General features: G+C 40.4%; 1 protein-coding gene across 8 annotated transcripts in view; it reads right to left on the reverse strand.

Moving 5' to 3' along the window:
- Nucleotides 1-126: 126 nt before the first annotated feature.
- The window catches only part of DIP2B (disco interacting protein 2 homolog B), a 70,298-nt gene continuing 49,157 nt past the window's right edge, over nt 127-21,267 (reverse strand). For 4 of the 8 annotated variants that reach the window (XM_052809837.1, XM_052809838.1, XM_052809835.1 and 1 more), the window contains 27 exons: nt 20,671-20,773; nt 19,558-19,622; nt 19,191-19,284; nt 18,892-19,011; nt 17,980-18,094; nt 17,214-17,353; nt 16,864-17,000; nt 16,469-16,549; nt 15,859-15,986; nt 14,965-15,079; nt 13,778-13,979; nt 13,259-13,368; nt 13,041-13,121; nt 12,711-12,806; nt 12,340-12,463; nt 11,173-11,294; nt 10,449-10,560; nt 9,871-9,980; nt 9,110-9,240; nt 8,357-8,525; nt 7,173-7,343; nt 6,588-6,649; nt 6,407-6,464; nt 5,717-5,791; nt 4,927-5,104; nt 4,612-4,735; nt 127-4,122 (listed from right to left, as the gene is read on the reverse strand). In XM_052809837.1, the coding sequence (XP_052665797.1) occupies nt 3,870-4,122; nt 4,612-4,735; nt 4,927-5,104; nt 5,717-5,791; nt 6,407-6,464; nt 6,588-6,649; nt 7,173-7,343; nt 8,357-8,525; nt 9,110-9,240; nt 9,871-9,980; nt 10,449-10,560; nt 11,173-11,294; nt 12,340-12,463; nt 12,711-12,806; nt 13,041-13,121; nt 13,259-13,368; nt 13,778-13,979; nt 14,965-15,079; nt 15,859-15,986; nt 16,469-16,549; nt 16,864-17,000; nt 17,214-17,353; nt 17,980-18,094; nt 18,892-19,011; nt 19,191-19,284; nt 19,558-19,622; nt 20,671-20,773 (3,276 nt within the window). In that variant the 3' untranslated portion in view covers nt 127-3,869. Of the gene's footprint in view, nt 4,123-4,611; nt 4,736-4,926; nt 5,105-5,716; nt 5,792-6,406; nt 6,465-6,587; nt 6,650-7,172; nt 7,344-8,356; nt 8,526-9,109; nt 9,241-9,870; nt 9,981-10,448; nt 10,576-11,172; nt 11,295-12,339; nt 12,464-12,710; nt 12,807-13,040; nt 13,122-13,258; nt 13,369-13,777; nt 13,980-14,964; nt 15,080-15,858; nt 15,987-16,468; nt 16,550-16,863; nt 17,001-17,213; nt 17,354-17,979; nt 18,095-18,891; nt 19,012-19,190; nt 19,285-19,557; nt 19,623-20,670; nt 20,774-21,267 lie in introns of those variants that run through there. The other 4 variants (XM_052809836.1, XR_008238502.1, XR_008238503.1 and 1 more) reach the window with 4 other exon arrangements.

Here is a 21,267-nt window from a genome sequence, read left to right on the forward strand (position 1 = left end):
GTAACGTATTTGCAAAAATACTTACGAGTTCTCCCTCTCACCAGGATAAATGCTAACCCACGTTTGCTTCCTTAAAAAAAATAAATAAATAAAAAAAATCCTTCGGAGAAACAGTGGACTAAGAACTAAGCAAGCAATCAGGCATCAATATTTATTAACACAAGACAAAGGAAACACAATCAATGCGTTAATGGAACACTGTCCAGCCAGATGTTAAATTTAAAAATGAATATCTAATCTAATTTTAAATAAATAAAAACTTTATACATAATTACATAATGCTGAATTTGACAATGGTAAATAGTTTGACAGAAATTAAAGAAAAATTGCATCTAGGGCTAAAATTTATCTCGTTTTTACAACCTTATTTTTAGGACAGTTAGTATGACACATCTTAATTACATGTATTTAAATCAGAAATGCAGTGCAAATTTTAACAAAACAGGACTTGAAATTACCTGTACCCACATATTTTGCTTAGGGAATATTCATTGACAGTAATACATACAAAATATTTTAGTTCAAAGTGTTAAGAATTCCTAGTTTTTTAAGTTCCACTGCAGCTGTTAGCTTAGAATCTGATGGACAACAGTAGGAAATAATTTGCCTTCTGCAACTGGATACGCTGCAAAGTTAAACTGGCATGGAGAGTCTGCTTCTTGGGACTCAATGCTTGATTCAGCAGTTATGGAAAAGCATCCGACTCTGAACCTGAGCATGCAACATGAGTAGCCCTGCCAATTTTCTGAAGTTTAGTATCTCAGTCTGTTCTTGTATGGAAAGATACCAAGCAACCGTTGTAAAGCAAAACGGTCACATCTTTTGACAGCCTTCCCACGACACCCAAATAATCATTTATCAGTGACCCCAACCTCAAAGAGGCTAGCAATGAAAAATACTTAGCACTTAGTGCTGTACAGTTAGTTACCTCACAGGGATGTTGTAAGGATTAGATAATATCCTCATCTACAGAGGAAGAAACTGAAGGAGTGAAATGACCTGTGGAAGGCCTCGTGGCAAGTCATTAGCAGAGCTGGAGTTAGAAATCAGTGTTTCCAGATTCACAGCTCCATACCTCCTCCTCTCCAGTACATTGCTTTTCACTGTGCCAAACATGGACAAAAGCATACAATAAAGTCAAAACTGGCCAGCTGCTATATGTCACTTACTGGCGATCAAGAATGGAATGTTATCTCATTCTATGGGCAGGACTGTAAACTTACAGTTCTCCAACACAGAGAAACATAACATGCCAGAATAAAGATTAAGAGTACACAGTAAGCTTGCAAGATAAAACCCCAAACCATAAGAAACTATCAATACCTAGCCAAATAAAAACCAAGGAAAAAAAAATTAAAATAATTCAGTATGCCATTCAAAAATGCCATTTCAGAAAGTCAGTCTGTCACATACTGGGAATCTTTGATCAAATTAATGCATGCATTTTTTATTTCTGAAAAATCACAAGTAAAAATAAAAGACAATCCTAGAACTGTACTTAAAATCCACTTCAATGGACAAATAAAGTATTTGGAAACAATTTAGCTAAAGCTTTAATTTGAGTAAGAAAAAGGTTGAGAGCATCAGAATTTTTTCTGAAATGGGCAATAAAGTGAAGCTGTACTGCAAGTCACTTTGCTGTGCGAGAAAACATAAAAAATAAAGTGATGCATAACACATAATAACAAGACTTTGCTGGCTGAAGAGGGAGAACAACTTTTGTGCACTTTACACCCTAAATAAGTTGCAGTACCAACTGTATTAGTCACAGTTACGCCTGTCACTTTCCTCACTTTGTGGCCAATTTGTTAAAACTAAATATATTAAAGACTTCATGCACAGGGATTTTAGGACACGCATCTTAAGAAACCAGAGAGTATCCCTACTGCTAACAGAGCAACCTTTCACACCCAGGCAGCAGCACAATACCATGAAAATTTCATCTGCGGTGTTGTCTTACTACTGCGGTAGATACAAAAAAAGAAATTGTTCAGAAGTGTGCATCTGTAAACTGAAGCGTTTGCAAAGAACTCTTAAGTCTAGACTTGCCATAATAACTTCCAGTTTCTAATTCTATTCCCCCACCAAATGTTTTTCAAAAATATCACTCAGAACTTCATATCTAAATTTTAATACTCCTGTCTTCAGTGAAGAACTAACAGAATACATCAGGAGTTTTTCAAGGACAAAACTGGGGTTTGCTTACAGATACACTGGGTTCTGCTCTGATTACTGCCACAGGATCTTCAGAGTTCATACTATAAACCTTTTAAAAACTGTTGAATGAGGTAATCTGGAACACTTTAACAACAAGTTTCTTTACGCTGCATACCACATTTGACTCAAAAAACCCCTGTTGCAGTATCTGGTATCAGTTTTCATTGCTTCCAAAATCATGTTTTCCTAACATCCACAGGAATTTAATTGTTCTTAAAAGATTAAGTATTAGAGGAAAGAAAGGTAATTTTGGGTCAAAGTTTAAACACCGTCTCTCCCTCAGCCCGGTGTGCAATTGCTTCCTAACAGTAAGAGCTTACACCCCACTACTCTAAGGCTTCTGTTTCTTTACATTTACTAAGGTGCAAACTGACACAGTATTTTGAAGGCTGGGATATTAATTTTCACAAAGTTATTTAACGATGTGTTTACCAGAATTGCTCTGTCTCATTTTTGTGCCTCCTCCTGTAAAAGAAAAATGGCATTCAGCTTAAAATCCAGAATTATCTAATTCTTTCTAGTCAATGCTTTGAGGAAAACTTGAGTTGTTGCCTTCCAGTTTACATTAAAGCCTATTTACAATATTTCTTGCTCTACCAAGAGGGAACTGAATGGAATGATGACTGAATTGCACAAACAGTGAATTTAACTGTGTGTGAATCTAAAGGAATTTTTTTTCCCTTTAAACACAAGGTGTCACAGAGGGTGGAGGCAGAGGCTGTCACTTAGGTGCATCATTTCAGTTATGCATTTTGGACTTGCACTGCGATTTCTACCAAATTCCATGTTACTGCTCAAATTCAGCCTCTTTGAGAAAGATGTGCCCTAAAATCATAGGTTTCTACATGCTATGACACACTTCTGGCCAGCAATAAAAGACTACATACTGAAATAAGAAAACTTGTGAAAGATGTGTGTATCTCACATTAGTTGTCTAACCAAATGTGATTATGCTAAGGACCACAAAAGTTACTTGTCCTTAAACATTTCTACCTTCAGCTGTCATCATTATCCAAGTTAATTTTCTATCTAAGTGAATTATGTATAATAATATTTACATATTTAAAATATAGGCAAAATTCTTTTTAAATTCAAGAAATATCTATATGAATAAGTAACTCTTAGATTCCGTAAGTTATTGATTTGGTCATGGCACAATTTTAAATAAGTTGTGTGATCCCATGGAATGAATAGCTACAGTACAGATGCAAAGTACATTATATAGTAGGGAACTGCAGAACTCTGATGACCCTTTTCTTAATAGTTTATTATCTTAACTAAATAAACCCTCCCCTTATAGAATCCTAAAACAGTATTAGATAAAAATACAAATATGTACAACAGGTGAAAAAAGTAACACTACTGTAAAGGCCTTAGGAATTTTGAGGCTCACACACTTGTCAACTTTGCATTTTCTATAAAGCTAATATTTCAGTAAACTGTTACAAATGTTTTCCATTGTCTACCACATTTCCTTTTGTCCGTTGGTAGTTAACGTGATCTTAATACCACAGGGTGAGATGAAGGGAATATGGCAGCAATCTCAAACTTTATATCAAGTATTAGTAATTTTCACCAGCTTCATTTCTTTAACCACCCTTTGTCATTTAGTGGTCCCGCAAAGTTTCTGAACATCACTTCCCCCATACACGTTACATGTTATAGGCTACATATATGGGGTCTAACTGATCAGCTAGAAAACTGTCGCGGAGATGCATTCGTTGTTTCTCTCCTCTGGAATTGATAGGAATAACTCCAGGATCCACTACCACCACCACTCCCACAATTAGATAATGTTCTTCCAGGACCACGTTTGTAACTAGAGGAACTAAATCCAGGGCTTCCTGTTCACAGCCACACAGCTCCACAACAACCACGAGCAAGTTGGTCCATGTGAATACAGCACTAAAAAAAGAAAAAAAACCAAACAAACCCAGGTTATTTTCACAAAAACAAAGATCCAAAGTTTACAATTCTTTATCCTTAGTTGGAGTTTACCACCTGCTTTGAGCTGCATTTGCAAGCGACCTAACTCCAAAAAGACCTAGTCCCGACGTGTCAAAGATCGGTTCAAACATATCTCAGTACTACCTAGTGTGACATATGACCTAAATGCTGCTTTCACTGACTCAAATATAAATGGTTCTTTACACCACAAAGCAGGAAATCATCATTTCTATTTTGAATTAAAGCTTGTGAGAAAACATTGAGTCAGTCAGCCAGCCCAGTATTATTCTGATCTACAGATGGGAAATGAGGTGCATTACTTGCTGATGGTAACAAAAAAAAGTATCTGAATTTGCCTATTTTTTTCTATTAAACCCTGCATCTTTGCATAAACATTGCTACATTTCAGCTAGGTTAGGATGAACTCATTTTTCTCAGCTGTTTTACCATTCAGCGATGCTTCTGTGTGTTCGAGATACAGAAGTCTCAATATCAATTGGATGGTAACGCAGTCCCCTCAGTTCCAAAGTTTCATCCAGTGCTCCAACAACATACAGTGCATCATGGCGCTCTAGAGAGGAGAGATCGGAAATGGAAGTGTATGCATACTGTGAAAGCAGAAAATGGCAGACAATAAATGGAATTTAGATAAAACAAAGTGTCTCTTGTATCCAGACACACAGATCAGGACTTATTCGCTGCATAGTACGAAAGAAAACTCTTCATCTTCGTTTAAAAGATAAAGACTAATTTCTGCCATACCTCCACTGGCAGCTGTGAGCTCTGTCCGACGAACAAAACCAAGGTATCCAGTCCGAGCCCAAAGTGTCTGAGCAGCATCGCCAAAGCTCAGACGAGTGTTGAAATGATCAGCTTGAAGGGTTTCATTGTCATAGATGGTATAGTAGCCGCTGGCCGTGTGTGGACTATTAACCCAAATCTGTACAGGAAGTGGAAAAACAGTCAGATCCACACACTACAAAACCAGAGCATCTGTTGAGTATTAAAATGAAGCAGGTAATAAACTGTAATAAGAAGGTTCTCTTTTTATCTAAGATATTCCACATCCAAACACTTTATGTTTTGCACTTAGCTCAAACCTCCAAATATCCTATAGAATCTTAAAAATGCATTTTGCAGATCTACTCTCCTAATAACTGTAAGCTGAGGATTAACTGAGTAAATAAACTACGGATTTTTATAACATATGAAGTCCAAAAATTAATAATAATCTATCAACACAGATCAAATATACTGGTGTGTAATCAAGATAAGGAAAGCAAAATGTAAATTAGATTATTTGGAAGCTAGTTATGCAAGATTTAGAGTGGAGTAAGCCTTCCTTTCTAGTAGGCTTTCTTTTTCTTTAAACTTGACAGTAAAATAACACACCCAAATTCTGAACACTCCAGCAAGAATTCAGCTTAAAAAGGCCTGCAAGTATTACCACTCACAAACTGTCACCCAGCAACTTACATAATCAAACAGAGAGAATATAGCTCAAGAAGCAGACAACAGGAGAAGCTACCCAAATAGCGAAATCTGTGCTTACCTCCCCAAGATGAGAATCTCCCAGAGGCCCTTTTGTCTCAGGATTAACAATGACTACTTTGACTCCAGGTAAAATCTAAAGATCACAAGAAAGAACATGTAATCCATATATGAATTATCTTCATGCACAACTGAAATACAAAGGCTGTTCATTTACCTCCGGAAAGGCATGATTTCACCCATAGAAATTACAAACAGGTATAAAACATGCTAGGACATGTACACTGAAGTATGCTAACTGTATGAATGTATTTTGTGACTCAAACTACATAAGCAAGGCTCTCTAGGCTTGTAAATATTGACAGACCTCGACTTTGAAGAATTCAATGTTAAAAACTACTGGGAAACATCTTTTTTGTTAATCCATTTAAAGAAGGGAGTAAGAGCTACAGTAAATCTCAGACGCATGCTGATTTCAAGGATATGACAGCAGACACTTTTGATATGGTTCATTTGCTGTAAACAGAACCAATTCTCCCAATTGTTTCAGCAAAACATACTCCTAAATTAACAGATGCTTTATTATAAATGAAACTAACTTTCCAGAGGAACAGTGTAACCAACTATCACTTCTTCCCATGCTGTGCCACAAGAGTACCTTTCCTAGCTATGCATCTACATCATAAGGGGCATAAAAAAAAAGTCTGGTCATCAGATGCTGTGTGCACTCTAGGTAGTAACATGAAATTACCTTCCCAGATTCTGAAAGTAGCAGGCTTTGTGGAGCTCCCCTTTCCACTAGACGTACTCTGAAGGTAAAGAAAACATTGTCAGGAAAAAAAAGAGCTGAAATCTACTGAGAGGTGATAGCTCAGTACCATTACAACATCTTATATAGAGTTATTAAAGAAGTTTAAGTAAACTTACTGTACCTGTCATGTCTCAAGGATTTCAGATCTACATACACCGTGGTGGGATCAGGCCCAGATGTTCCCTGAAGGGTTAACATTTTAAAAAAAATTAACGTATCTACAGAAGTCAGGGTAATTTCTGCCTGAGCTCATAAATGTTTCCAGGAGCTTCTTACTGGCAGCAAGATTCATATTCACATTTCCCCACATTTGCAGTTGCACTAAGGAAACACTTCAGTAAACAGGCTATTTTCTAAGCCGAGTGTAACACCAGTGTGGGATGCATCTCTGGGGAGGGGAGAGCTGCTATGGAGACAGCCCAGGCACTCTCAGCTATCAGCCCTGGGGCAACTAGTGCAACTAGTCATTGTTTACATGGAAATAAACAGTTCTCTAATGTCATGTTTCAGTTGTTTTGAGCATCTGTGATAGAATCTGGCAGTTGAAAACAAAAGAAGCTGCTTAAATCTTGTGCCAGCTGTTCTCTACAAAGCAGATGTTGGGCAGAAGCATGTGCAGATTAGGAAGCTTGCTGATTCAGAATACAGCTGAATCTGGAAATCCGATGCCAGTGACACCACCTGCACTAGAAAGCACTCACGTTACCTGTAAACAGATAGCAACGTTGACTCTTGATCCAAAGGTGGTGCTTACGGCACGAGGCGACAGGCCAATGTCTTTGAAGAGCTTGGAGAAGGAATGAGTGAGAGAAACTCGTGGCCGTTCCTCTGCAACGACCACACAAGTCCGGACACAGGACAGATTAATTCCTCGTGCCTGTCAAAACCACAAATGAGTGCAAAGGACTGTATGTGTTAATTACCTCTGCCACACTGCACCAAGATCTGGCCCCTCACAAGAAGTGACATTTGCTTTTTATCCCTGGAAATTACTCGGGAAATGCAGGACAAACCCTGTTCTTTTGTTCAAGTTATTTCCTCTTTTCACCTTCTGTGTGTAATTATAAAATGTGTCTGACCAGAGCCTAGAAATACCGCTACAACAAAATATGCATTAACAGTGCTTCTTCCTCTGCTACAGAACATAGCATCACATGCTTCTGCAGTGCTTTTCAGCTAAGATTACATCTGTTATTCACTATTTATATAGATGGTAAGCAAACCAAGTGAGAGTAAAGTCATTTACTGGGATTACACTGAGGCTTCAACAAAACTGGGACCAGAATCCATTATTATTTCTAGACATGATCATAAATGCACTGAACAGCACTAGCCAGTTGTTCAAATCTGTGCATTATGCTGTTTAACTGGTGACACACCCCAAAGCAGACACCTTCAGAACTCTATGCCACCAACAGAACAAGACTGATCCTTAATCTCATAGATTGAGTACACTATTTCAGTAAACCCCATGCAAAAAGTCAGCTCAAGCATTTTATTGTAGCTATTTTTTTTCCTTCCTCTCATCTCCAAGGAGAAAACACCTCTATTTAGCAAATTGCCTAACGTGTGCTTTACATCATGTGCTGGTCTGAGCCTTCACTGCAGACTGTTATATAAGCAATTCTTCTGCATAGCATCCTGCTGCTGGCATCCTCTCCTCAGGGTTTGCCCAGCAGTCCCTGACACTCACTGGCAACGTGCTACCTACACCCTACTCAATTTCCATCCTTTTAATTTCCTAGAGCTGCAAACATTTTTTGTTGCTTTTGCTTTTTGAGCAAGCTGTGGACTGGACACTTGTGCAATAGGAAAACTGCTGTATTTAACAATCATATTGCTTTGCTTTACTACCATTATGTAACATAACGTTCAGGAAACATTTCTTACCTTTAACATTTCAACTTGGTTTCCAAGTCCCTTTGTGCACAGTTCCATGACTGAATAGGAACAGAAAGTGTCCCTTATTTTATACTGGCTGACAGTAGATAACCAGAGAAAAAGATTGGATTCCAGCTCCATAGGAGGAATTAATATTGACTGGTGTCCAGAATACACACTGTGAAGAACATTAAGGAAGAAAATATTTTTGTGTAGCATGTAGTTATCTTTAAATTAATATTTACTGTATTTTCGTGTTACATTCCTGCTAGGCCAAAAGCAGGCTGTGGGACTGCATCTGAGGCAAACTGATAATAGCTCCAATGCCCACCTTCTGTAGCAACATTGTTTTAAAAATACAGCTTACTGTACAAGAATAACAATTTATACATACACAAATGTGCACACACACTGTCAGAGTGAAGGAAGAGAACTGGCTCAACCACACAGTTTACAGAACGAAAACTGCCTTACTGCAACATATAATCAAGGAAGAAAGGCAAGAGAAACGTTTTGGAGCCAGTAATATTTGGCAGCACAAAAACGCATAATCAAGATAGGATAACATCTTGCTAATCTGCAGGAAAAGGGAACATATTATTGTCAGTTCAATGACCAATTCTCCCCTTACAGAAAAACAGTCATTTTGGTAATGTCAACATAATCTGTCTGTAATTACACCAGATAAAGATGTGGACTGCCATTTCCCATTTATAACCAGCCAAGAGTTAATCTTTTCCTTTTCCCCCTCAAAAGTCATACCTGCAAAGGCACCAGAGCACAAAACCTAGTCCACAATAGGGGTCAAGACAAATTGCAATCTGCCGAGAGGAGTAGAGCTCACATTGAAGCTTGATTGCCCTGCAAAGGCCACTCACTGCTGCGTGGGACATCTGCAACACAAGAGACAGAGAAACTGTGCTGAAATTCAAGGACATCAAAATAGGACTTCTCAAGACAGGTGGATAAGAATAAAGACAGGTTTGCCTTCGTAACACTTCTCCAGAAACTATGTTTTCTCTTCCCTTAACTTCCATCGCAGAGGCAGAGCATTGCAGAACCCTCTGAGCCATAGTAAACCAGAAATAGCGATATCAATAGCTAATGATTAAAAGCTTTAGGCGCCTCAGAGTCCAAACACAGCTGGTCATTAATGACAGTCTAAGGTTTTCATTTTTTAGTTTCTTATCCTCCTCTTTGTCAACTGCATTCCTGTTCTGCTTTTGGTGGGGGGAAAGCAGAAGCTCACAGCTATGCTACTCGCATTGCTTACTGCTCTCCTAACCGGCAGCTCTCCAGTGGGAGGCAGCAGCAGAATTCCTGATGCCCACTGTGGAGGCCTGTCTTCCTAGCCACACGGCATTGTCTGCAGCAAATCCACAGCTCAGAAGAAAAGCGTGGTCTTTATTTAAGCTACAAGACCCAGCTTTGGTGGAGGTGGAGGTCAAGGGGAGAGGTGGTTCAGAATATCAGCAAAAGACAAGACACCAAAAAACCCACCTTCTGAAAACATTTTACTGTACCTTTACTCCTGTAAGCATGCCTGTTGTGGAAACACTAAAATCTAGATATGCTAACATTTCAGGCGTAGGTGGCTTATAGATCTGAGACAGCCGCTTCCTGGGCAAGTCATCTGTACAAGAAAGGAACAAACATGGTTAATTTTTGATTACTGAACGGGTATTTGAAAGGAGAACACAACTTTCAAGAAGCCCGAGATGGACCATAACACTTTCTATTAATTCTCTTTCGAAAAGAGACAGACTACTATATGACAAGACTCTTGCCAAAGTTCCCATGTAGAAAGTTATTTATTTTCAAGAAAAGGGAGAAAAGACCAACTCGCTCTTGTCTTAAGGAAATTAACAGTTGCCTGCAACATGGCTTTTCAGTAAAATTACTTTCCACACATAGCCCAACAAATGCCGAAGAGATGTCACTAAACAAGGTCAGACCTAGCTTATATCTTGGATAGTTTTTCTGAATATTCAAATTCTTAAGAGCCATCCAGTTAGCAGCTGAAATGTGGGACAGTCCCTTTGGAAGTCAATGGTAACCCCTACGCAGAACTTCAAAAAGTCTTTTAGCCCATGGACCACACCTGTGTCAATGATGGTTGGCCAGGTTTTCACATCTACAGCAGCAGCTGCCTCTCTGGATTTCAGTAGTCTCATCAAGGTCTGGGTTGTGAGAATACAGGCAGCTTTGCTGACCTAAAAAGATAAATACTTACCAAAAAAAAAGAAAGACAAAAGCATGTCCCAGTGGCACTGTCATTGCAAGATTTGATGTTCAGAGAGTGTATTTTACCATCTGTAGCCAGCTTCCCCCAGCAAAATTGCATTCATTTCTTTGGCTTTTGCAACACACTGCTCTCTACTCTTCCTTCACTAAAACCCCAAATGCAGACTAAAGTGCAAATAACCATGTCGGGACTTTTCAAGCAGGTGAGAACATTACACAGTCTCCATCTAGCTTTTCCCGCCATGGTCCTTTCCTGGTTACTGGGCTTGGAAAGTAACTAATAGCAGGATTTGCACTTGCCCAGCAGTAAGGAGCGTCAATGCAAAATTTTAGGCAGTAACATCGCATGTTAGTATCTCTCAGAAACCACCTGTTTTACAGCAATTCGTCTTGCCACATAAAGACAGGTGGCTCTTGCATTTTATGAACAAAACCACTGTCCTTCAGTTATAAGATGTGCTTCAGTCACTGCTGTCACGTAAACAGCATGGGAGCGTGGACAGCTGTGTTAACCACTCAAGTCTGAGAAGCTGAAGCAACAGTGCTCCAGCCATGCTCTCAGCTACAGCCCCGTTACTCACTTCCACGATCATTCGCACAGTGGGCAGCGTAGCAGCGAGGCTCTGAGCATGAGGTGGTCTCACGGTCACAGGGATGCAGCCAGCATACAAACAGCCATAGAATGCGGTGATTAGCTCAATGCCTGCAAGGACACGATAGGCTGTAGTGTAGGACACTGGTGGATGGACACCCTGGTGACACCAGCCTTTCCCCCCCAAGTACTTTTTCGCCAAGCATCGGTTACAATTTCCATTAGAGGAAAGTACACACACTAGTCACTTCCACAGCACAGATGTGCAACATAAGCAGTCCAAACACCGCGGGGAAAACAACAAGGAAGCTAAGAAAGCTTGGGATAGGGGACTGGGAAAGTAGAGAAGACTGACCACACACAAAACCGTATCCATCTTACAGGAAAAGAATGTCCCAAGTGCCAAATGACTCAAAAGTCAGTCAGGACAAAGAGAATTCTCCGGCAGGGCAAGAAGTACACACGCCAGAGAACACCTCTCACTAGCAGTGAGCATCTTACACACGCCAAGTGATAAAGCTGTGTGCTACTGGCCACAGCAGGCAAGACTGCACTTCCCACTGTTCCCAGTCTACTGCTGTAGAAAAGGCACCCAACAGTCTCAGAGAAAGCGCCCATTTTCTGCACAGCTGAAGGTGATGGCACCAGTCTCTACCAGCAGCCACCCTGCCATTTCTCATGGCAAACTACATGCTCTCCCTGGATGAAAAGCTGCCAACTGGCAATGTGACTTCGGACAAACAAGATCTGCGTAGACCAGGAGCTGAGGAGTCTCTGGTAGGGTGACTAGCACAATTCTCAAGCACATGCAGTGCGGTCACAAGTTTCTAATAACCTTGTAGTGAACATATCATACCAGAGGATCTTTGATAACCACAGAAGTCTTTGATGACACAGCAAGATCTAGCCAGCAGTAAGAAGGTACAAATTGGCTTTTCCAAAACTCTAGAGAAACAAAGTTTGAGTCCTGATACTGCAATTGCAAGACATTAGGACAGCCCTCTCCGGAGTCAAAACTAGATCATTGAGTTATGCAGTCCTTAAGGCATTGCTGTTTCAATGATCTCTCCTATACTTCCAGATCTCAATGAGATTTCAAAGACAGACCATGCTGCATTTGTACAGTGGGATGCAGTCATTATTAAAACTTGCTTACCAGGAGGATAAAGAAGCACCACATTGTCTCCTGCATTGAGATGTCCTTTGTCACACAGAACTGATGCAATTCTCTCAGCCTTTTTGTGCAACTGAAGGCAGGTGGCTGTGCACACAGTGGTTCCCTTGAAAGGAGACAAAAATGTTCTAAACAGGGCCTGGCACAACACACGTGTCAGTAAAATGGCCGCTGCAAAAAAAAAAACAAAAAAAAAACCCCCAAACCAAAAAAACCCCCAACTTGCTTGCTAGCGTCAGTCTATAGCTACTAGTTATCTATACCTATAGGCTGCTGGCATTCATTGAGCCAATTATCCACTACAATATCAAAAAGATAAGAGATGGAGTTAGATCTGCTCTAGAAAATTCTACCTTCCAGGGAGTCAGTTCAGGTCTTCTTGCACCAGAACCTTGCCAGAATATACTCAACAGGGATACACCATTAAATGATACAGGAACCAGTGGGACCTACAAACACGCTCAGTTTTAAAATGAAGCATTGAACCATGACAGTCAATTAGATGAAGTGACCTATAGGTTCAAAGGTTCAAATTTTAAGTTACAAATCTATGGGCATAATCCAATACAGAGACTAAATAGAGGACACTGGAGTGGGCAAAAGATTTTAAAGACAGTCTCAAACTTGCGCTGAATAACATGCTGTGGACCTTAAAAAAAACAACAGCTCAGCACTGACTGTACCTTGGCATTTAATAAAAGGAAGAGTGGGTGGTCAGGAGTTGCTTGAGCTCTCCACTGTAATACCTCTGTCAGGAACTGGTGCTGAAAGAGAGAGGCAGTAATTAAATACTAGTGCTTCTACTTCAGAGGCAGTACTTAAGTGCTTCACATTGCTGCTTTGCATCCAGCTGTAAGGTAAATTCTTTCCCATTCTCTAGCTGTAACAAATACTGATTTACCTTTTTAACTAAATCATTGTCTTCTATTTGACCAAGATCTCTTCCAGAGGCTTGAGCAATACGCTTCCCAGCAACCAGGTTCCCCACCATCACAGAGGCAGGGCCAACCCCTGTTGATAAAGAACAGCCACATGAAACGCAGATTTTTAATGCAAAGAGGAAGGAGCTGCCTAGAACTACAATCTGCAGGAAAGCAAAGGTACAAAGATTCTCTGTAGGATCCCACTGCTCCTGGGCATGAATGCAAGAAGAGAGGCAATGAAAGCTCACTGACGGAGTTCAGAAGGCTTGTCTCCTATTCATCAGTAGAGAGAATCCCAACGAGTTCAAAGGTAGGAATCAAAATTCCTGACTGACACATGCAAAGAGAGGCCTCAAACACACCTCAGCCACAGGCCACAAGACAAGCTCTGATCCCCAGCAAGAAGGACACTCAGTGTCGGAGGCATCACTCAGCTTCCTAGGTCTGAGGTAGCCAACTTCAGTTTACTAACATTAAACAAAAGGGGTTCATGTTACCTGGTTGTTTCTGCCTGGGTTTTGGCAAGTTTGTCACACATGTGTGCGGGCACATGAGGATGTTGCACGGATGCAGAGAGCCCTCCAGAAAGTGCTGTTTAGTTTGAGAGATATGGATCCCTCCCAATGGAGTTTTTGGCAATGTATTGGCTGGCACAAGAGCAAGGCAGTATACACCCACTTGGTGAATGCTGTCAATTGCCTAGAGAAAGAAAAGATGGTCACTTGAACTCTTGGTACTACTGAAGACATTCTACCGTTACTGGCTGGACTGACATACTGCAAGACAAATCCCTGCATTTATAAGGTACTGGAGGAGCAAGTCAGTCAATATCATTCCATTTCACCCCTGTAACATCAGCAAGCCCTATGGTAAGAGTTCAGTGCTTGTTAGCATCCCTGCCTTTACAGTCCATTTCATATACAAGAAATCCATTTTTAAATCTTTCATGACCAAAATCCCAAAACATACACAGTTGCTTGATGAATCATATGATTTTGATCTCAGGGTTTTATCCATCTGTCTCCTCTGAACCATCACACTCTGTTCCCTTTTGTCCACCTCAGCATTTAGGCATCTAATACGTTTATTCAGACCACCAGATACTTCCCTGATTTTTCTCCCCAGTTTGCATACTTCACAACCTGAAACATCATTCCAAGGAATGACATACATGCAATGCAGGTAGCTCTCAAGGTAAGTATTTTCTACTCATTCTACTTTCTTAGGACTACACTCATTCAGCTGTTTTAACCTTTCTCTGCTTACTGTCTCCCTGCTGAAAATGCAACTCCAAAGATAAGGGCGGCTTTAAAGCATAATTTTGAGCACCAGCATGGTCCAAGACTAAAGGCAGAGCTCCTAAGCTTGAGCACTGGGTCTGCTTTGCAGTGCTGACAGGCAACTGTGTTTCTCTACACAGTCATCTTGCTAGCATAATGCTGACCACTTTGTCAGAGCCTACACTACTCAGTGTTGCAGCCGCTTTCCGAGGACCTTCAGGACACAACAGAACAGCTTGTACGCAGCAGATGTACCCAGCTTGTGACCCTGTAAAAATACCTTGTGCCAAGAGGGATCATGAGCCTGTGCTCTTTCCATCTGGGGCATGCTGATGGCCTCTGATCTGCCCACACACTGAAAAACTGCACAAACTCACCTCATCCACCTACGTAAGTGGGCTTACCTGCAACACTCGACTCATCCACTGAAAACTGTCCTCTTCAGAGGCATCTGGCCTCTGCTCTGCAACCACCACAATCCTCTCATCATAGAAGACAGATACTGAGAACACAGCAATCCTAAGGAAAAGGGGAGAGCCATATTGGCACAAATTCCAGTTTTACTCCTTGGGAATAGGAAGCCAAGGAAACACACTAAAGACAGAACTCAAAAAAACCCCATGGGGCAAAGATAGAGAAAAAACATTAGACAATTAAAATTGAGTCAAAAAGGAAAGACTTTGTGAAGTATGTAAGGAATTAATTCCACCTTCTGATGAAATTTCTACATAGCATAGTCCCCTGTCCTCTCAACCTGCTATCGCATTTCTGTTCCAACCTGTGGCAAATCACCAATGCAATAAAAGCTTTAAAAGTATCTACATGATGTTGGGCAGCTTAAAATCTCCTGTTAAGTCTTAGAGACATGAGCTCCAACCCTGCCTGAGGATCTAGAAAAATATGTCCACAACTGCTAAATAAAATTAAGTATCTTTGGACATTAATGAAATTCTTCCTTGCTGCAGAGCATCAGCCAGCAGCTAAGTACTACAGAGGCTTAAAAGTAAATTCTACAGAGACAGAGAATTAAATCCTCCATGTGGCTGACTTATCTTGTTACTTGATTCCTTCCCCTAAAGTACACAGACTTGATGAAAAGCCAGACAGACAGTGGGGAAAACAGACCTGTGTTGGGCAGGATCAGGCCAATTACTGTCTAAACCAAAACCGTATTTACTTTAACTCAGCTACACAAACAAACCAGTTACTGAAGAGAAATCGAAGATCATACTAAAGATCCTGTTTCACTATATTACATGCAGAAACTTACGGGGAGGGGCAAGGATTATTTTGCTAACCTTCCTCTGTAAACTGTTTTTATTGACTCTACTGCCAATCCAGTTGCTACAATGTCATCGGCATTATGTCTACGTCCGCTAACTGTCAGCAATCCATCCATTTTTCCAACCACAAACACCAAACTGCCCTGAAAGATAAAAAGGTATCTGTGAGTAACTTACATAAAGCAGATATTCAAATGTCTTTGATGACTTGCGTATTTCATAACTATAGCTAGATCAATGGAATTTGCATAAGAGACGTTTTCTTTCTCTTTGAATTACATCATTTATGACTAAACCAGGAGAAGCATCCTAGCCACTCAGTGAGACAAGACACTCCAGCACGCATAGCAGAACTGCCATACAAAAAGCTTCTTACACTTGGTTTTAGAAGAATTGGCAATCTCAAAATGTAACAAGCAACGCAGTAAGGCACTGTAATGATAACATGCTGGAAAAGCAAGGGTTCCTACTGGCTCAGGCAAACCCATTAACTCTCAACTACCTTATCGACAGCAAGCTATCCTTACACATACTTCTGTACCCAAATGCTTTTCTTTAAATATTGAAGGCTACTAGCACGAACAAAAGAATACAGCAATACAAGCTCAAAAACTGTATTACGTACAGGTCCAACAAAACCCAGCAAGCCAGAACGGACAAATGGCACATCACCCACTGGAGAGCCAGCCGAATTCACAGGGATAACCTGCAACAGAAGGGAGGACATTGGAGGCAAAGTGGATTTGCCTGAGGATAGAAAAACATTCCTCACATCAAGAATTGCACTACATGCGAGTGAAGTGATGAGGAGAAGGGGAGGGAATTCTTGGTACAGTCATCGTTTTAGCAGTGTGGGAGATCTTTATGAAAGGGGAATGCTGAATACTTCTAACTGTAAGGAGTTTTTCAGGGTATCTTTTTAAAAAACAACATTAACACTTAAGTTACAAAACCAAGAGATTATACAAGGCTATCGGTTCTACACAGAAAACAGGGAAAGACGCATTCTACTATACATACCTCAAATGTATTCTTTGTCACCCCTGCCAACCCGTAATACATCATTCCTCCTGCTCTGGAGCTAACACAGATTTCACCAATCTCATCTGTTTTACAGAGCTGAGGTGGTCCATCAGGTTTCACTATACACATCATTCCTAGGACAAATTACGCATTGTTAAAATAGTCCCCAAAATTTGCCTTGTACAAGAACTGACACATTTAACCGTGACAGATATGACAACACAGTATGGGGACTGCCTAACCTCCCCCAACGCTCAGGGTGAATATGGGAGAGAACATTTACTGGTTCTTTTTCTAAAACATTCCAGACCATTCACAAAAAGGTCTTATAGGAGACACATTTTTACCTCCTGGCATCACATGGCCGACATCCTGGACAGTGAGAGCAGAGTTTTTATCTTCAGTGTTGACACGAATCACACCAAAACTCAGCCCGTTCATGGACAGGATGGCTCTTCCAGGCAAAGGTGCCCCAGGGACCCCAGGCCTTTGAAGGACACAAAAAGAATACACTAAATCAGGCATACAGGCTATTATTAGACTCAGATGAAGATATCACAGCAACAGAAATATGCATATTTCAGTGTCTTTTCTTTGCACAAAAAATTTAAAACTGTGAGATGACAGTAGAGACTGCCTCCCAGAAGAGCCACATTGATCAATAAGAAACTGTATTCTTGGGCAAGTGCAACTCTTCTTCCAGCTCTTCAGCTTACCCCATGTTAAACACTAGCTCCCAGGCCAGATGGTTACAGGGCTATTTATTACAGAAGGCAGCAATGGACAGAAACAGACTATGAAAAAGACTGTCCAAAGTGATACCAAATTTAATCTCAGATTCAAGAATACCACACTAGCTGTGTAAATCAAGAGTAAGAAAAAGCAGTGTACAGTTCTTACAGGCACTGTTGAGCTGTCACACATCTTAAAGGAAAAAAAAAGCACTCGTATCTTAGGAGAATTGTTTAACAACTTGAATACCTGAGCACGCACAGTAAATGTCAGCGGAGCTTATTACATGCTTAAGTCAACTATGACCAACTGATGTGTGAACAAACTTCAGCCTGGATCACTTAATCTAGCAAACAGACTGCAATGCTGTATGCCCATTACCTCCGTATTGCAATAGTCATTGCTTCTGGAGATGTGGCACATGGACAAATTGCCTCTGGTTTAAGCCCATGGCTCTGAAACAAGCTCAGGAAGGCATCACATGAGGAAACAGACCCTGGAAAGAAAGAAAATATGCCACTATGACTTTACATAATTTCATTTTTAAACTTGCCTGTAAAATAACCTAGAAATAAGTGCAGTGTATCTGCAGAGTATATATACTGTATCACTTCTAAAAACTCCAGGTAGCATCTTCCAAGACAGCAGCCACGGAGAAGCTTAAGTGCCTACTAAATGTGACTTGGGAACAGGCGTATTCTCTTGAACAAGTCTGCTTTTCTCCCCCAGTTTGCTTCAGAGTTGTTACATGCTCACGGTACAATAGGCTTAAAATACTTTCCAAACCTCCAAAAATTAGTGTGTGTAGGGTCTGTTTCCATGCAGTGTGCATAATCAAAACAGGTCTAATGGTATTCCAAGCATCCCTTCCAGTTGGTGCCATCTAGACAAACATTCTTTAAGCCTTTTCACTAACAGCATTCCTTGCAGATTTTTCTGGGGATTTTTTCCCCTCCAAAGTTCTTCTTAAAAGCCTTTACCTTATCCCCCATTAGCAATTTAAAACTAATCTCACTGTGTTGACCAGATTTCCGTTTTACACACAAGAGCTCCCCATTCAACTCTCCTGTTTCTTACTTTGCAGTATCTTTCACTACTCATACTCAAAGGATGAAAGCACAGAAAACTCCTTGCCCTGGTGCTCAAGTACCACAATCCACAGCTCTGTGTTACTAGACAGCTGCCCTAACTGAAATCTTCTCAGAAGTATCTACAAAAGGAGCTAAGCTTGAGCCTGTGAGACAACTAGCTGAGAACCCTCTCTCCTGAAAACAGCAGGATGCGCATACTCACAAGGATTTGCACCATCAGTTACAATCAGCATGCGTAGAGAACTCAAACTGACGTCTCTTTGGTCTCGATGGGCCATCATGGCCCAGTGCAAGTCTCGACACTTGACTAAAGCAACTTTTGCTGCAAACCAACACAAAAAAACCAAATAAGGACAAATAAAAGCTTTCCATGAGTCATCTTCACATGAATACACACTCCAACACTCCTAAAGGAGAAAATTCTCACAAAAGCAAGCAAGCCTCAATTAATTGCCCCGTGCTCATTTATCCTGAGAACTTCAAGCTAAAGCCCACAGTTACCTTTGTGGGCATGAACTCTCTGCACCCATGACAGCGGACAGGTTTTCATCACAGAATAGGGCACACTGACAGTATGCAGTTTGTTCATTACATTCTGAAAAGCAGAAAAAAGATTTTTAGAAAAGGGCTCACAAAACCTATTATGACGCAGAAACAGGAGTCACCCTCACTCCCCATCAACTCCTACCCCACCATGAATTCACATAAGTTTACTGAGGATGATTCCACACTTCCTCCAGAGAACTGCAGATCTAGCAGGGAGAGAAATGGTTGACTTAATAGGTAATGGTCCTCAACCATGTCCTCAAATGCTGCAATTATAAAGAGTTATGAAATGCTTCAGAAAGTCTTTACAGGTTCAACTCACCGTTAGAATGCCATGCCACAACCCTGCATCCTTCTTAAAATCCAAAACATTCACTATCGTTTCACCTGGGAGAAGAAAGTTGTAGTTTTGAAGTGAAATGTTCCAGGACAGCTGTGACCATTATTTATGCTAGAATCTGCATACGTTTGAAACTGTCATTTGAATCTGTCAGATCTGCTCCAAGAGGTACACATAGAGCAAGCAAGTGCAGAGCCTTGTTTGTCTGATTATACGTTTTACTAGTCAGAGCTCCTTGTTAGGCAAAATAACGCAACTGAACATCAATTTAAGAGAAGGAACACATCCCAGAAAGTTGCAAGAAAATTACATTCCAGCCTGTAATGTACATCAGTAGAACAGAAAGGGTCTTAACCTCATTATGCATGAGCAGTAGCAGGGGAAGGGAGTAGAGAACATCATTCAAGCACTGACTCCCAGAAGCAATGGAAATTAAAGTGATGGATTCCAAAAGACAAACTCTGCATTTCAAAGTACTATGACATACAGCTCTAAAAATAAAGTTTCAGTCATGGATATATAAATTAGCTTGATTTACAAGGCAGACCAGACTAAAACCATATCCTATAGCAGAACTCTCTGTACTCCCACCAGCAATTTCCAATCTCCATTTCTGGGTTAGCCAAAAAGCCTCATGCGACTAGTATGGAACCAGTTTATGCAAGAGGTACTTTAATATTTACACACACTATCAAGAACAGGAGTTTGGAGGTACATTTTAATGGGTGATCAGTACAGTGAGAGGGAGACCCAAGCTCATTGGAAAATGCCTCACTCTGATTCATCTGCTCCCTTTTTGATTCATCAGAACAGACTTGTTAACTTTCTAGACACGATGCAAATCCCACTTTTTACTCCTCTTCACTATGGTAATGAAACTGATGTAGTTTTGGATGGAAAAGATTACAGATAGTCTTCACTTTTGGGGGAGAATTAATCTGCAGCTTTTTCTTTTACTTTTTCTTTACCTTTTTTTAAAGTAGATACTATTGTGTATTGGTTACTCATAGACAGCTGTTAAAAATATGAGAGGCAATCACTGAAAATGATGTCGCTGAACCTTCATTCCTTTGATATTTCTGTGACATCACGTACCTTCAGAATAGTTGCAGGCCTGAGACAAGGCTTGACAGTGAGACAGCATGGCAATTCGAGACACCGTAACACCCATAACACTTCCCTCTTTGCTTGTCTTGTACTACAGAAGAGGAAAAAAAGTCAGGGTGTGACTCTGGATGCCACATATGAAGGAAATTAAATCACAGAATCCACATTAAATAAAGTTTTGTTTCTCTAAAGCTGCTAAGACATACTCAAAAAAGTACCTGCTTGTAGAAAGGTATCAGCAAGGTTCACTACTGACAAGATAGTTATTCAGGTAGCAAACATGTTCAGATAACTCCAGAGAGATGTGAGAGAAAGATGACAATTGAATGTGTGTGGGTTTATTTCCCTGTTACTGCTTCTTGCAACATCTCTTCCTGCTCCCATAAGTATAGCCAAATTACTGTTACTACTTAAACCACTGCAATTCCTAGAAGTTGCCTTACTGAGGTGTACAAATGAAAATAAGCTCTGCTAGGAAGAACAGAAAATTCAAAATGCTGTTGGCTTAAGTAGTTTCAGAAAACTGTGTTATCAAGTACATTATCTCCAAGAGCTCAGTTGTCTCAATTACTAGCTTTCTGGAAC

The sequence above is a fragment of the Harpia harpyja genome, chromosome 15, assembly GCF_026419915.1.
Source record: "Harpia harpyja isolate bHarHar1 chromosome 15, bHarHar1 primary haplotype, whole genome shotgun sequence".
Taxonomy (NCBI): Eukaryota; Metazoa; Chordata; class Aves; order Accipitriformes; family Accipitridae; genus Harpia; species Harpia harpyja.